Source organism: Symphalangus syndactylus, chromosome 12, assembly GCF_028878055.3.
Source record: "Symphalangus syndactylus isolate Jambi chromosome 12, NHGRI_mSymSyn1-v2.1_pri, whole genome shotgun sequence".
Lineage (NCBI taxonomy): Eukaryota > Metazoa > Chordata > Mammalia > Primates > Hylobatidae > Symphalangus > Symphalangus syndactylus.
Window position 1 is genome coordinate 73162516 of NC_072441.2, and position 12999 is coordinate 73175514.

Sequence of the window (12999 nt, forward strand, 5' to 3'; positions counted from 1 at the left end):
GAGAGAGAAAGAGAGAGAGAAATTGAAAAACTCAGTTATAATCCCTCGTCTAAGGTGCCCAACTCACATTCTCACATGCTACCAAAAGACCTCCTCCTTCTCCTCTTTCATTTTTGAGAATGAGGACTGTGAAATCTCTTTCTCCCTCATCCCCTACCCTTCTCTAGCTCAGTGCTGACCTTCTACCTTGGAGGATCTTATACTTTAGCCTACAGGACTAAGGTTACTGTGGAGATGAAATATGGACTTATCCTCATCTGCCAATCAAATGCTCTATAGGTGCATGTGTGTAACTTAAGCCGCAAGGAAGCTTCAGACTGGATGTGTGCCAGCCCAGTGCCATCCCCCGGCCACACACAGAAATGGTGACATCTCTGTCATAGATGGGTTGCATGAGACTCAGATGATAGTGGAGTCCTTGGCAGAAAAGAATGTCACAGAGGAGGGTTCTGACAAGTGCTTGGAAATACTTGGGTCAATGTTACCAGACTCCTTCTCTCTTAGCTTACAGCCTGCATGCCTGTCACCAAATCCCTTTGAGCAGTGACCTGAGCCACCTGGTGGCAGAGGTACGAGCTCTGAGAGGGCAGCTGGAGCAGAGCATTCAGGGGAACAATTGCCTGCGACTGCAGCTGCAACAGCAGCTGGATAGCGGTGCTGGCAAAGCCAGCCTCAGCCTGTCCTCTGTTAACCAGAACTTCCCAGCCAGCGCTGACCCTGGAAACAAGCAGCTGCTCCTCCAAGGTAGGAAGGAAAAGGGACTTAGAAAGCCCTTGGCCAGTGGGGAGATCACCAGGAAGTTCTGCGGCAGAAGGTGCAATCTGCCTGGTCCATACTCCTTAGGGTCAGGTTGAAATCAGAGATGCTGTAGTCTAGCAGCCTGAGTGAAAGCGTGGGATTTGGGTCAAACCGGGCTCCAGATTCTGAGTTTACCACTTACAGGTCATTTGATTTGGGCAAGGTGTTTAAAGTCTCAGAGGTTTAAGCCTTAGTTTCCTTATATTTAAGATGAGGATAATGATCATATGTACCTTATATGATTTTGAGCATTAAATGAAATCATTTACAAGTGCTTGGCACACTAAGAATTGCTCAATAATTAGCAGCTGTATATGTTCATATCTTTTTCTTGGATTTGCTTGGTGCTTTAGTATTAGCCAAGTGTTTTCACATTTATAATTTCATCTGAAGTAAAGCAGGTTTTGCTATCTCTGTATTTCACATAAGAAAACTTAGGTCTTGAGATATTAACAGAGAAGCGAGTGTTTAGAGAAGTTATAGACAAAGTCAGGATCAGAACAAGATATTGTGATTTTCAGTCTGTGTTCCTTCTAGCTCATTGTGCCCTGTCTCAGTATTGCCGACCTTCCCAGATTCTCTGTTCCCCCTTTCCCTCACAGGTGGGGAACTCAGTGTGTGGTAAAATGTTCCTCCCCTAAGGAAACAGGGCTCTGGGGAAGTCCTGGATGGTGGGTGACTTATTTCGGGTGGCCATCATTCGCTTTCTCTATCCCACCCCTTGCCTGCCTTTTCAGATAGGCATGTTTGACCAGGTCCCCCTTCTCTTCTCAATATCCCCCATCAATCTCACTTCTCCCAGTTTTCATTGAAATGTCAATGGTGTCCCCCTAGTCTCTTAAATCATTCAATTTCTACTTCCTCTGTCCTTCTCTTCTTTTGATACACCATTTAGTACACCATCTCCACTCACCTCCATGGCCATACCTTCAATTTTATTCAAATCAGGAACCACTTCTGTTCAGTTTCTCTAAAGCTGAACTTTCAAACTCTCCTGCCAGCTATTTCTGGGCCATGTTAATCTTTATTTTTCTCTGGTTCTTGTAGATTCTCATTTATCTGACAGTAACCTTATTTGTCAAATGAAGGTGACAAAAACATGATTATGCTGTTTTGGCAATTCAATAAAAAAACACACGTGGTCCACCAAGCAAACCGCCTGGCCGCCAGGAACTTCTCAGCTTACATTAGGTGGACACCTTGCCCTCCTCTGGGCTGCCCTGATGGTTGTGGTGTTCAGTTATGTCTCCAACTCTTCCTTCTAACCAGGCCTTCCCCTCTCACTGGCTTCCCATACAGCAGCCAAGACTCAGCCCCACTGGTGCAGTCCCTGCCCCTCTTTCTCTAGCACCCCTGAGGCCTGAGCTGGAAAGCAGGCAATGGGCCACACTTGCCTGAGGAGGACCTTTTCTACCTTCTTTGTGATATTTTCCAATTCCTCCACCATAGGGTTGCTTTTTAGTCTCCAGCAAGATGTTAACCCACCAAGCCTTCTGTCTCTGTTCTTCTCATACAAGTCAACTTTTTTCAGTATTACCTCATCAGAATGATGACTAGAATGTTGAGTCCATGAATCCATTCATTCCTTGAGTCCTTGATTCTAGATTTTAATATGTACTATGTATATTTATACATATTACATTTAGTTACAGGGCATCATATTAGATACCACACACAAATTATACTTAAGACTCGGTTTATAAAAATACACCTAATAATTTTTCAAACTAGAGATTACTTTCTCATGGAACACCCCTCAATTAAAGGAATATCTTTTTGTTCTGAAGAATGGACACATTCTGAACTCAGTGACTCATGGGCTTTTTTTTTGGCTTGTGGGGTATGGATAATTCTGTAAGAGGAGAGTCCTGCCACCTTAGGTCTCAGTGGGGATGGCTAGGTGTGCATGTGCTTCACGAGCAGTGTGTTCCAGGGCTCCTGAAAACTGTGGTTGCCTTTGCCCCCTAGATTCGGCTGTGTCTCCTCCAGTCCGGGATGTTGGTATGAATTCCCCAGCTCTGGTCCTCCCCAGCTCTGCTTCCTCTACTCCTGGCTCAGAAACGGCCATAATCAACAGAACAGATGGTAAATATGGCAACTAAAGAGCCCAGGGACTGATGATGGAAAGAGATTAATGCAAACAACCTTTTGTTGTCTCTAAACATATTATCTGTATTTAGAGTTTTCTCTGCATGCCCCAAGGCCTTTAGCCCTACTCTCTGCACCTTCTGTAGCTGTCTTTCTTGCCATTGTTCATCCTCCTGTAGTTTTCCTACTGCTATTTTTGCTTCATTGTGCCATAATCTCACTATTCTTGAAAATGCTGTCTGTATCCAGCTTGATTGCCTTGTCTCTGTCTTCTCTACCCAGAAACTTATTATTTATTATGATTCGTCCTATTTCATTTGCCAATAAGGAAAAAATTATCTCCTGGCAAATTTATCATTAAGAGATAATGTAAGAAAGATTGTAAAAATGTAGAAGCCAGAAGATCTCTATGGACTTTGCCCCACCCTTGTACATTCCAAGGCTTCCTTTCTTGTTCCCAGCCTCGTCCTTTTCTTGTTCCCTACCTCTGTTTTAGTTAGAGCAAACTGAGGATATCATTATGAATAACAGAAGATTCTGTTGTGTTGTCATTTTCTTTTTCAGGCTTGGGTTTGGATACTTCTCCAATAATGAAGACCCCTCCCAAGCTGGAGGGTGATGCTACTGATGGCTCCTTTGCCAATAAGCATGGCCGCCATGTCATTGGCCACATTGATGACTACAGTGCCCTAAGACAGCAGATTGCAGAGGGCAAGCTGCTGGTCAAAAAGATAGTGTCTCTTGTGAGATCAGCGTGCAGCTTCCCTGGCCTTGAAGCCCAAGGCACAGAGGTAATCACACCTGTAGCTTTAGGTGCACTCTCCTTGTGCCGTTTCTTCCTTTGATGTTAACTCCTTCTCCTACCATTTTTTTTTTTTTCATGCTTTGCATCTCTCCACAGCTGAGGCTTCCTCTTCCATGTATAGCAGCCAGGCCCTTTCTTATCTATCTCCTATTTTCACTGTGAGTTCTGCTCTGTTCCAGATGTAGCTGACTGGATATTTCCCCTCAGCCCCACAGAAACACGTGGCATTGCCTAGCAGCCTTTTGTAGCTTATTATCTACCATAGTCATGCAGGCACATGAACCATCTGTGGGCAGAGTCAACTCGATGGGATGGATAGAAACTGAAGGATTTGCAGGTGTATGGCCCCCACATGTGGAAGGGGCAAGAAGTCTGGCAGCCATGGCATTTCTTTGTGCAGATTGCATAGGGGAGGGAAGGCAGTCAGCAAAGCTTCTCAGAGCACCTTGCCAGTGAGAGAGACCAGGAACCTGTGGCTGTGCTGTCTGAGCTGCTGGAGACCCATGGATGCGTAGGGACAGCCCTGCCTCCACGGAGCCCCCACACTGGAGGGCAACACACACACCCAAGTAGATAAGCACAGTAAGGGGCTACAGGCACAGTATGAGAAGTCATCCTCTGTGCTGAGAAAGCGCCAGTGCAAACGTGATCATTTATCTCAGACAAGGAAGGTAACAGGTTCATAGAGGACATAGCAAGGGGGGTGAGTTTTGAAAGCCTTGTGGGTTCTGCAGGTGGAGGAAGGCATTCCTGGTAAAGGGAGCAGCACCTTAGTTCTGAGAGCTGCAAATGGTTGTGCGAGGGCTTCACAAGTTCAAGCAGGCCCATGTTCTGTGCCTCACTCACAAAGGAAGCTTGAACCCACGCAGGGGGAAGAAAGTAATCTCTCCGCTCCTGTGGTGTTACCTTTCCCCAGGTGCTAGGCAGCAAAGGCATTCATGAGCTTCAGAGCAGCACCAGTGCCCTGCACCATGCCCTAGAGGAGTCGGCTTCCCTCCTCACCATGTTCTGGAGAGCAGCCCTGCCAAGCACCCACATCCCTGTGCTGCCTGGCAAAGTGGTAAGATGCCAGTGTCCTTTCTTGGTTCAAACCCAGTTCTCCTGCCCTCCAATACTGTTCTGTCTCCTCAATGTCACAGCTTTTCCAGAAAATCAGGAGCCACATAGTGAGTTGGGATAGACAGGAACTTAGAGGAGTCTCCCTGGAGGGACATCTCTGACCCATGGTGGCTGCTTTCATTGCAGCTCTGAATACATCCCATTCCCCACCAGCCCCCTGGCCCCTGGTTAAGAAATCAAAGAAGAAGAGGAAGGGGTGTGGAGAAGGCGGAGACATCATAATCCTGGCAATCCATAAATGTTCAGTTTCTTTACCTCTCTGAAGTTTGACTGAGCTAAAATTCAGTTAAAGCTTCAGCACCCCTCTCCTACCCCTCAGGTCCCATGGTCCAATGATCACAGAATGCCCCCATGAGACTGAGCCTTTTTAGCCACTGCCTGGAATCCCAGCATATCACTTAAGCTTGCATCTCTGTACCAGGCCTGGGGAAAGTCAGGCACCCCTCAGGATCTGCTCAGAGCTCAGGCTAACTCTGATTGACAGACCCTTGTGTAGGCAGGTTTCAGGATCCCCTCCCCAGGGATTCTAGCTCCAGGTCAATGTCACCAATACCTTTTGGATGCAATTATGCTAATTCCAGGGAGAGGGTGTTTTGCCATCTTCATGTTGGCACAAATATTTACAAACTTGCAAACTTGCCTGAGTCCAGATCTCTCACCCCAGCATAACATTTCTGAACTCTCAATCTTACCTGTGAAGGGAGAGTGACAGAACTGATATCAGGACTAAAGCAAGGTCCTCTTCAGAGTTGGGAGTTTTATACCAGCCTGAAGCGAGGTTCTCTTAAGCTACAGGTATGTAGGCCTGTTCTAGTCTGCATGGGGGATTCCAGAGTCTCAATATTCCTACCTAATGGCCTCATCCTAAACTGTCCTCAGCTGGAGGTATCCAAGGCTGTGAAGGAGGAAATCCAGTTCAGGAGGGTAGAGAAGATTGTAGAATCCTCTTTGAATTGGAAAGGGCCACAAAGCACAGGGTGTTTTAGGCCTTCTGCCTGGTCAGTAAGAGTCTGTTCCTCATATCCAGGGAGAATCAACAGAAAGGGAACTTCTGGAACTGAGAACCAAAGTATCCAAACAGGAGCGGCTCCTTCAGAGCACAACTGAGCGTCTGAAGACAGCCAACCAGCAGAAGGAGAGCATGGAGCAGTTCATCGTCAGCCAGCGTAGGTTCCCTGAGAGGGAATGGGGGAAGAAACGGGCAGTCTTCCCGATGCCCCGCTTGTGCTTCAGATGAGAAGTGACCAGGGGGGCTTGGAGATGTTGGGAGTGGAGACTGATTTGATGTCCCCAAACCTCCTGTGCCACGAGCAATTGTGGATGCAGAGGGTGGGGAGGACAGGGGGTGGATAGAAGGAGACTCCAAGCTGAATGGCCAGAAAGAAATAAATGCTTTAGAATTCTCACGCTAAGCAAGTAGGGTTAATTTCTGCTGGTGATTTCTACTCTGTGGTGCTCTTTTGTTGTTTCAGTAACCAGAACACACGATGTTTTAAAGAAGGCAAGGACTAACTTAGAGGTAAGGAAACTACTGCACCAGTCAGAGGCACCAAGCCTGTCCCCAACCCATCACCATCCATTAGCAGATCTTGTAGGTGACCCTTGGCCTGCTTTGGCCTTCCAGGAGAAGATTTGGGGTCCACTTGCAAGATCACAGGTCCTCAGTGAGCTTCCTGCTAGTTTCTGTTCCCATCACCCTCCCACCCCGTCAGCTCCTGCCCTGTATCTTGGCTCACTCTCACATTGTCATCATCTCTCCTTTTTACTCCAATTTTTCTTCTTTGATGCCAAGTCAGGAGACTGCAGAAATGCAATTCAGCTCACTCTTGAAGTCGTTAGACATTCAGGAGTCTGCCTCTGAATGAGCTTTTGGTAGAGGGATCTTGAGGCCAGTTATGTGTTCTACTCTTCATGAAAAAGTAAAAGCAATTTGCAACCTAATAAACTGATTTCACTGCACACTCCTGGGTTAAGAACAGCAATTTGATTTTGATATATCTTTAAGCAACATGACAAAAGAGATCTGTTGGGTCTCATTGGTCTAAAAGCAAATTTGTTAATAAATAACAACTGAACCTTCAGGGAAAAAATGTTATATATGTACCAGACATTATCTACATTTACTTAAAACACTAAGTGTTAATCATTCCCTAGGAAGTGCTTTGAAGAAAAACTTGAGGTATATGAAATGGTTTAAAAATCAGAAACTAAACCTTTTAACGTGGACTTCAAAGCTTTGCCATAAGCAATTCAGCATATTCCTAGAAATGTTTCTAAACCGTAACCTGAGAGAATGTTGATCTCCATAGTGTGAAAATGACTTGGGCCAGTTTAACTTGCTCTTTTTTTTATTTTTTCACTAATTCCCTTTTGTTTTTCTCTGATAATTCTTCTCTTTCCTGAGCCTCTTTAGAGCAGCACTTACAGGATTGCCTCTGTAAAGCCTTATTCCTGTCCCAGAAAAGGTAATCCAAAAAGTCTCTAGTATCCACTAAAAGGTAACCCAAAAGTCTCTAGTATCCACTGGCTTTCTCCAGTATGGAAGCTTTCCCCTCCACCTCCCATAGATCACTGGAAAGGACCCGAGGCCTCGGTCCTAAGCCCTGGCTTATCACTAACTGCTGTGTGGCTTTGGCTTGTCCCTTAGTCTCTGTGAGACTGCTGCACCCTCATCTGTCAAAGATGGAACTGGACTTAGTTGAGCTCTGAGGTCCCTGTGGACTTGGCCCCTCCACACACTCATTATGGCGACTGGACATAAACTTAACAGAGGACTTCCCAGCAAAATGTCCTCTTCTTGCTACAACAGGCTGTTTCTATATGTGCATGTTTCATGCTAAGCACTTCTTTCTTGGGTGGAGATGACAAAGGCCTCTTTCTGCGGAGACAAAGTGATTTGGAGAGTCACCTGGCCCCTGAAGAGGGAGTGATAGGATCCAGCCGCCCAGTGTGCAGTGAATTGGAGCAGGGATCTCAGCACACAGGGAGGTGGGGAGGCTCCCCCTAATCTCGGGCACCTGTTGCTCCTCCAGACTGCAGCGCATGCTCTTAGCTCATCCTCTTAACTGGCTCTCACCGTGCTCCTGGCTTTGGTCACCCCGTAGCTCTCACTCCAGCTTCAAGTAGCCATCAGTAGGGCCTGGCAATGTACACTGATTTGGTTTGTTTTATGTCTGCAGGTGAAATCCCTAAGGGCTCTGCCGTGTACTCCAGCCTTGTGACCCTTACCTTCCAGGAACCATGCAAGAAGCGCAGCCACCAGAAGTCCTTAAAACAGCAGGAAAGGTGGGCCTGTCCTCCTTTTGTGCAGCTACCTATCTGCTGAGGAGCGTCTGGGCCTCATTCCTCCAAGTCCACTGGAGGGTCCAGAAGAGGGAGTCAGAGATGTATCCTGGTGGAGCTGGGAGAAAGGCAGAAAGCCTTTCTGACAGCTATGGAATACCATTAGCCAAGGTCCACTTGGCCCAGCACTAAGCAAAAGATGCGTAGTTTGAATAGAAGTTTTTGTGATACTGCCTCTCAACAGCCCCAGCAGCTTGGGAACTAGCAACAGCACATTTCTTGCCTCATCAGCTGTCCTGAGATGGAAAACTCAGTGGATATGGGACCCTGATTCTGATGAATGGGGCACGTGGTCCCAATGCTGGAGCTCCTCTGACAGGTTCTAAAAGCACACTACTGAGCAGCAGTGCCCTGCCAGACACTGCTGGCGGGGCTCAGTGAGCACTACTCACAGATCCACACCTGACCCTGTTGGGTCGAGTCAGGCGGGCTTTGATCTGCACTGGCACCTGTGTTCTTTGAGTTCACATCATGAATGTGGTGACTTCCCAGATACCATCTCAGACTTAACCTAGCACATCCTATTTCTTTTCTTCTATGATACCCAAATTGGACTGACCTCACTTCAAAGATGCTGTCCCATTTTGTCATCCTATCCTTACCTCGGGGAAATTGGGGACTGATGGCCAGACCAACTCTGTTGAAATTCTTGCATAGAGCAAAGCTGTGCTCATTTTTAAGTGGCATGGGAGAGGCCCCTAGTCTAGTAAAGCCTAGTCTGTGTCTTCACAGTGCTGATAGAATGTGTTTGTGTGTATAAATGTATGATATAGATTTATATATGTTGTTATCGCCATATATTGAAGGCCAACATAACTGGTGGACAGGGTGGGTGACAGAAAATGAAAGTCTTTTTGGTGATTATTAAAGCAAAATGTGTATAAAGAAATAAATAGTTTTTCTTTCACTGCTTTGTTTCCCATTGCTGCACCAATCCCTTAACAGTATAAAGAACTGGAAAGAGAAAATGGGTAAGACAAACTGTGTTTAAGAAGTGCATAGTCTAATGCTTGAACTCTAACTTTAAAAGATTAAGGTTTTCCTTCTTTGTCATTTTGTAAGAATCCCCAGTCTGAAAATATGACAGAATGGTTCTTAAACTTGGTGTGCCTGAGAAGCAGCTATGGAGATTATAGGAGCTACCTCCTGGTCTCCAATCCCAGGAGATTTAGTTGGTGTGAGCCCTAGAATCTGCATTTTTTTAATATAAGCACCCCAGGTGATTCCATTACATGTGGGCTGCAGATCACAGTTTAAAAAAACAGTGTTCTATAACACTGAATCAAAACTAAAACTACATTTAAGAACCCTGAATCAAAAAGTATGTCATTCCATAAACATTGATATACAAATTTTAAAATATTCCTTGGGAAAAGTTCTTAGCTACATGCTTTTGATCCCCAAGATTAAAATAAGCTATCACTTCACAATTATGTACTAGAAACATTTAAAAAATAAAAACAGGTAGAAGGTGGAGTAAGATGGTAGAATCGAATTCTCCAGCAATGGTCTCCCTGAAGGAATCTGTAAGAATTGCAGTGTACCTGGGCCTAGGGTGCCCTGTAGTTCAAAAATGGCTGCAGTGATCACTGGCTTAGGGAACTCATCGCCCACTTTGAATTCCTGGAAGGTCCTCTGAAGGACAGGTACAAACAGGACCTGACTGCAAAGGCTGGAATAAATACCTTATCCTTCAATGCCCAGATATTGACAAACATCGACAGTATCAATAACACTGAAGTCAATATGACCTCAACAAATGGACCAAGTAAGGCACCCAGTGACCAACCCTGGAGAGATGGAGATGTGTAACCTCTCGGGGAATTCAGAATAGCTATTTTTAGAAAGCTCAATGAACTTCAAGAAAACACAGAGAAACAATTCAGAAATATATCAGAAATTTAACAAGATTACTGAAGAGAAAAAAATCAAATGCTGGAGCTTGAAAATGCATTAGTGGGTCTCAGTAGAATTGATCAAGGAGAAGAAAGAATTAGTGAGCATGCAAAGAAGCTATTTGAAAATACAGTCAGAGGAGAAAAAAGAAAAGAAAAATGAGAAGGAACACAGAATGCTTAAGAGATCTAGAAGAGGGCCTCAAAAGAGAAAATCAAAGATTCATTGGCCTTAAAGAGGGGGTTGAAAAGGAGCAAAGAGTAGAACACTTATTCAAAGAAATAATCTTTTTTTAAAAAAATACTTTTAAGTTCTAGGGTATACGTGCACAACGTGCAGGTTTGTTATATAGGTATACATGTACCATGTTGGTTTGCTGCACCCATCAACTCATCATTTACATTAGGTATTTCTCCTAACGCTATCCTTCCCCCAGCCCCCTACCCCACAACAGGCCCCGGTGTGTGATGTTCCCCTCCCTGTGTCCATGTGTTCTCATTTGTCAACTCACACTTAAGAGTGAGAACATGCGGAGTTTGGTTTTCTGTCCTTGTGATATTTTGCTGAGAATCATGATTTCTAGCTTCATCCATGTCGCTGCAAAGGACATGAACTCATCCTTTTTTATGGCTGCATAGTATTCTTTGGTGTATATGTGCCACATTTTCTTTATCTAGTCTATTATTGATGGACATTTGGGTTAGTTCCAAGTCTTTGCTATTGTGAATAGTGCCTCAATAAACATAGGTGTGCATGTGTCTTTATAGTAGCATGATTTATAATCCTTTGGGTATATACCCAGTAATGAGATTGCTGGGTCAAATGGTATTTCTAGTTCTAGATCCTTGAGGAATCACCACACTGTCTTCCACAATGCTTGAACTAATTTATACTCCCACCAACAGTGTAAAAGCATTCCTATTTCTCCACATCCTCTCCAGCATCTGTTGTTTCCTGACTTTTTAATGATCGTCATTCTAACTGGCTTGAGTGGTAGCTCATTGTGGTTTTGACTTGCATTTCTCTGATGACCAGTGATGGTGAGCATTTTTTCATATGTCTGTTGGCTGCATAAATGTCTTCTTTTGAGAAGTGTCTGTTCATATCCTTTGCCCACTTTTTGATGGGGTTGTTTTTTTCTTGTAAATTTGTTGAAGTTCTTTGTAGATTCTGGATATTAGCCCTTTGTCAGATGGATAGATTGCAAAAATTTTCTCCCATTCTGTAGGTTGCCTGTTCACCCTGATGGTAGTTTCTTTTGCCGTGCAGAAGCTCTTTAGTTTAATTAGATCCCATTTGTGTATTTTGGCTTTTGTTGCCATTGCTTTTGGTATTTTAATCATGATGTCTTTGCCCATGCCTATGTCCTGAATGGTATTACGTAGGTTTTCTTCTAGGGTTTTCATGGTGTTATGACTTACATTTAAGTCTTTAATCCATCTTGAGTTAATTTTTGTGTAAGGTGTAAGGAATGGATCCAGCTTCAGCTTTCTACATATGGCTAGCCAGTTTTCCCAGCGCCATTTATTAAATAGGGAATCCTTTCCCTATTGCTTGTTTTTGTCAGGTTTGTCAAAGATCAGATGGTTGTAGATGTGTGGTGTTATTTCTGAGGCCTCTGTTCTGTTCCATTGGTTTATATTTCTGTTTTGGTACCAGTACCATGCTGTTTTGTTTACTGTAGCCTTGTAGTATAGTTTGAAGTCAGGTAGTGTGATGCCTCCAGCTTTGTTCTTTTTTTTTTTTAATTTATTTATTTATTTATTTATTTATTTATTTATTATACTTTAGGTTTTAGGGTACATGTGCACAATGTGCAGGTTTGTTACATATGTATCCATGTGCCATGTTGATTTCCTGCACCCATTAACTCGTCATTTAGCATTAGGTATATCTCCTAATGCTGTCCCTCCCCCCTCCCCCCAACCCACAACAGTCCCCGGAATGTGATGTTCCCCTTCCTGTGTCCATGAGTTCTCATTGTTCAATTCCCACCTATGAGTGAGAACATGCGGTGTTTGGTTTTTTGTCCTTGCGATAGTTTACTGAGAATGATGTTTTCCAGTTTCATCCATGTCCCTACAAAGGACACGAACTCATCATTTTTTATGGCTGCATAGTATTCCATGGTGTATATGTGCCACATTTTCTTAATCCAGTCTATCGTTGTTGGACATTTGGGTTGGTTCCAACTCTTTGCTATTGTGAATAGTGCCGCAATAAACATACGTGTGCATGTGTCTTTATAGCAGCATGATTTATAGACCTTTGGGTATATACCCAGTAATGGGATGGCTGGGTCAAATGGTACTTCTAGTTCTAGATCCCTGAGGAATCGCCACACTGACTTCCACAATGGTTGAACTAGTTTACAGCCCCAACAACAGTGTAAAAGTGTTCCTATTTCTCCACATCCTCTCCAGCACCTGTTGTTTCCTGCTTTTTTAATGATGGCCATTCTAACTGGTGTGAGATGGTATCTCACTGTGGTTTTGATTTGCATTTCTCTGATGGCCAGTGATGATGAGCATTTCTTCATGTGTTTTTTGGCTGCATAAATGTCTTCTTTTGAGAAGTGTCTGTTCATGTCCTTTGCCCACTTTTTGATGGGGTTGTTTGTTTTTTTCTTGTAAATTTGTTTGAGTTCATTGTAGATTCTGGATATTAGCCCTTTGTCAGATGAGTAGGTTGCAAAAATTTTCTCCCATTCTGTAGGTTGCCTGTTCACTCTGATGGTAGTTTCTTTTGCTGTGCAGAAGCTCTTTAGTTTAATGAGATCCCATTTGTCAATTTTGGCTTTTGTTGCCATTGCTTTTGGTGTTTTAGAGATGACGTCCTTGCCCACGCCTATGGCCTGAATGGTATTGCCTAGGTTTTCTTGTAGGATTTTAATGGTTTTCGGTCTAACATTTAAGTCTTTAATCCATCTTGAATTAATTTTTGTATAAGGT

General features: G+C 44.0%; 1 protein-coding gene across 32 annotated transcripts in view; it reads left to right on the forward strand.

Annotated features, from left to right (window-relative positions):
• The window catches only part of LOC129472117 (myomegalin), a 239400-nt gene extending 230341 nt beyond the window's left edge, over window positions 1–9059 (forward strand). For 11 of the 32 annotated variants that reach the window (XM_063625850.1, XM_063625851.1, XM_063625856.1 and 8 more), the window contains 7 exons: window positions 505–744; window positions 2767–2883; window positions 3451–3677; window positions 4608–4751; window positions 5838–5976; window positions 6283–6329; window positions 7990–9059. In XM_063625850.1, the coding sequence (XP_063481920.1) occupies window positions 505–744; window positions 2767–2883; window positions 3451–3677; window positions 4608–4751; window positions 5838–5976; window positions 6283–6329; window positions 7990–8031 (956 nt within the window). In that variant the 3' untranslated portion in view covers window positions 8032–9059. Of the gene's footprint in view, window positions 1–504; window positions 745–2766; window positions 2884–3450; window positions 3678–4607; window positions 4752–5837; window positions 5977–6282; window positions 6330–7223; window positions 7276–7989 lie in introns of all 32 variants that reach the window. The other 21 variants (XM_063625863.1, XM_063625867.1, XM_063625873.1 and 18 more) reach the window with 8 other exon arrangements.
• The last annotated feature ends 3940 nt before the right edge of the window (window positions 9060–12999 follow it).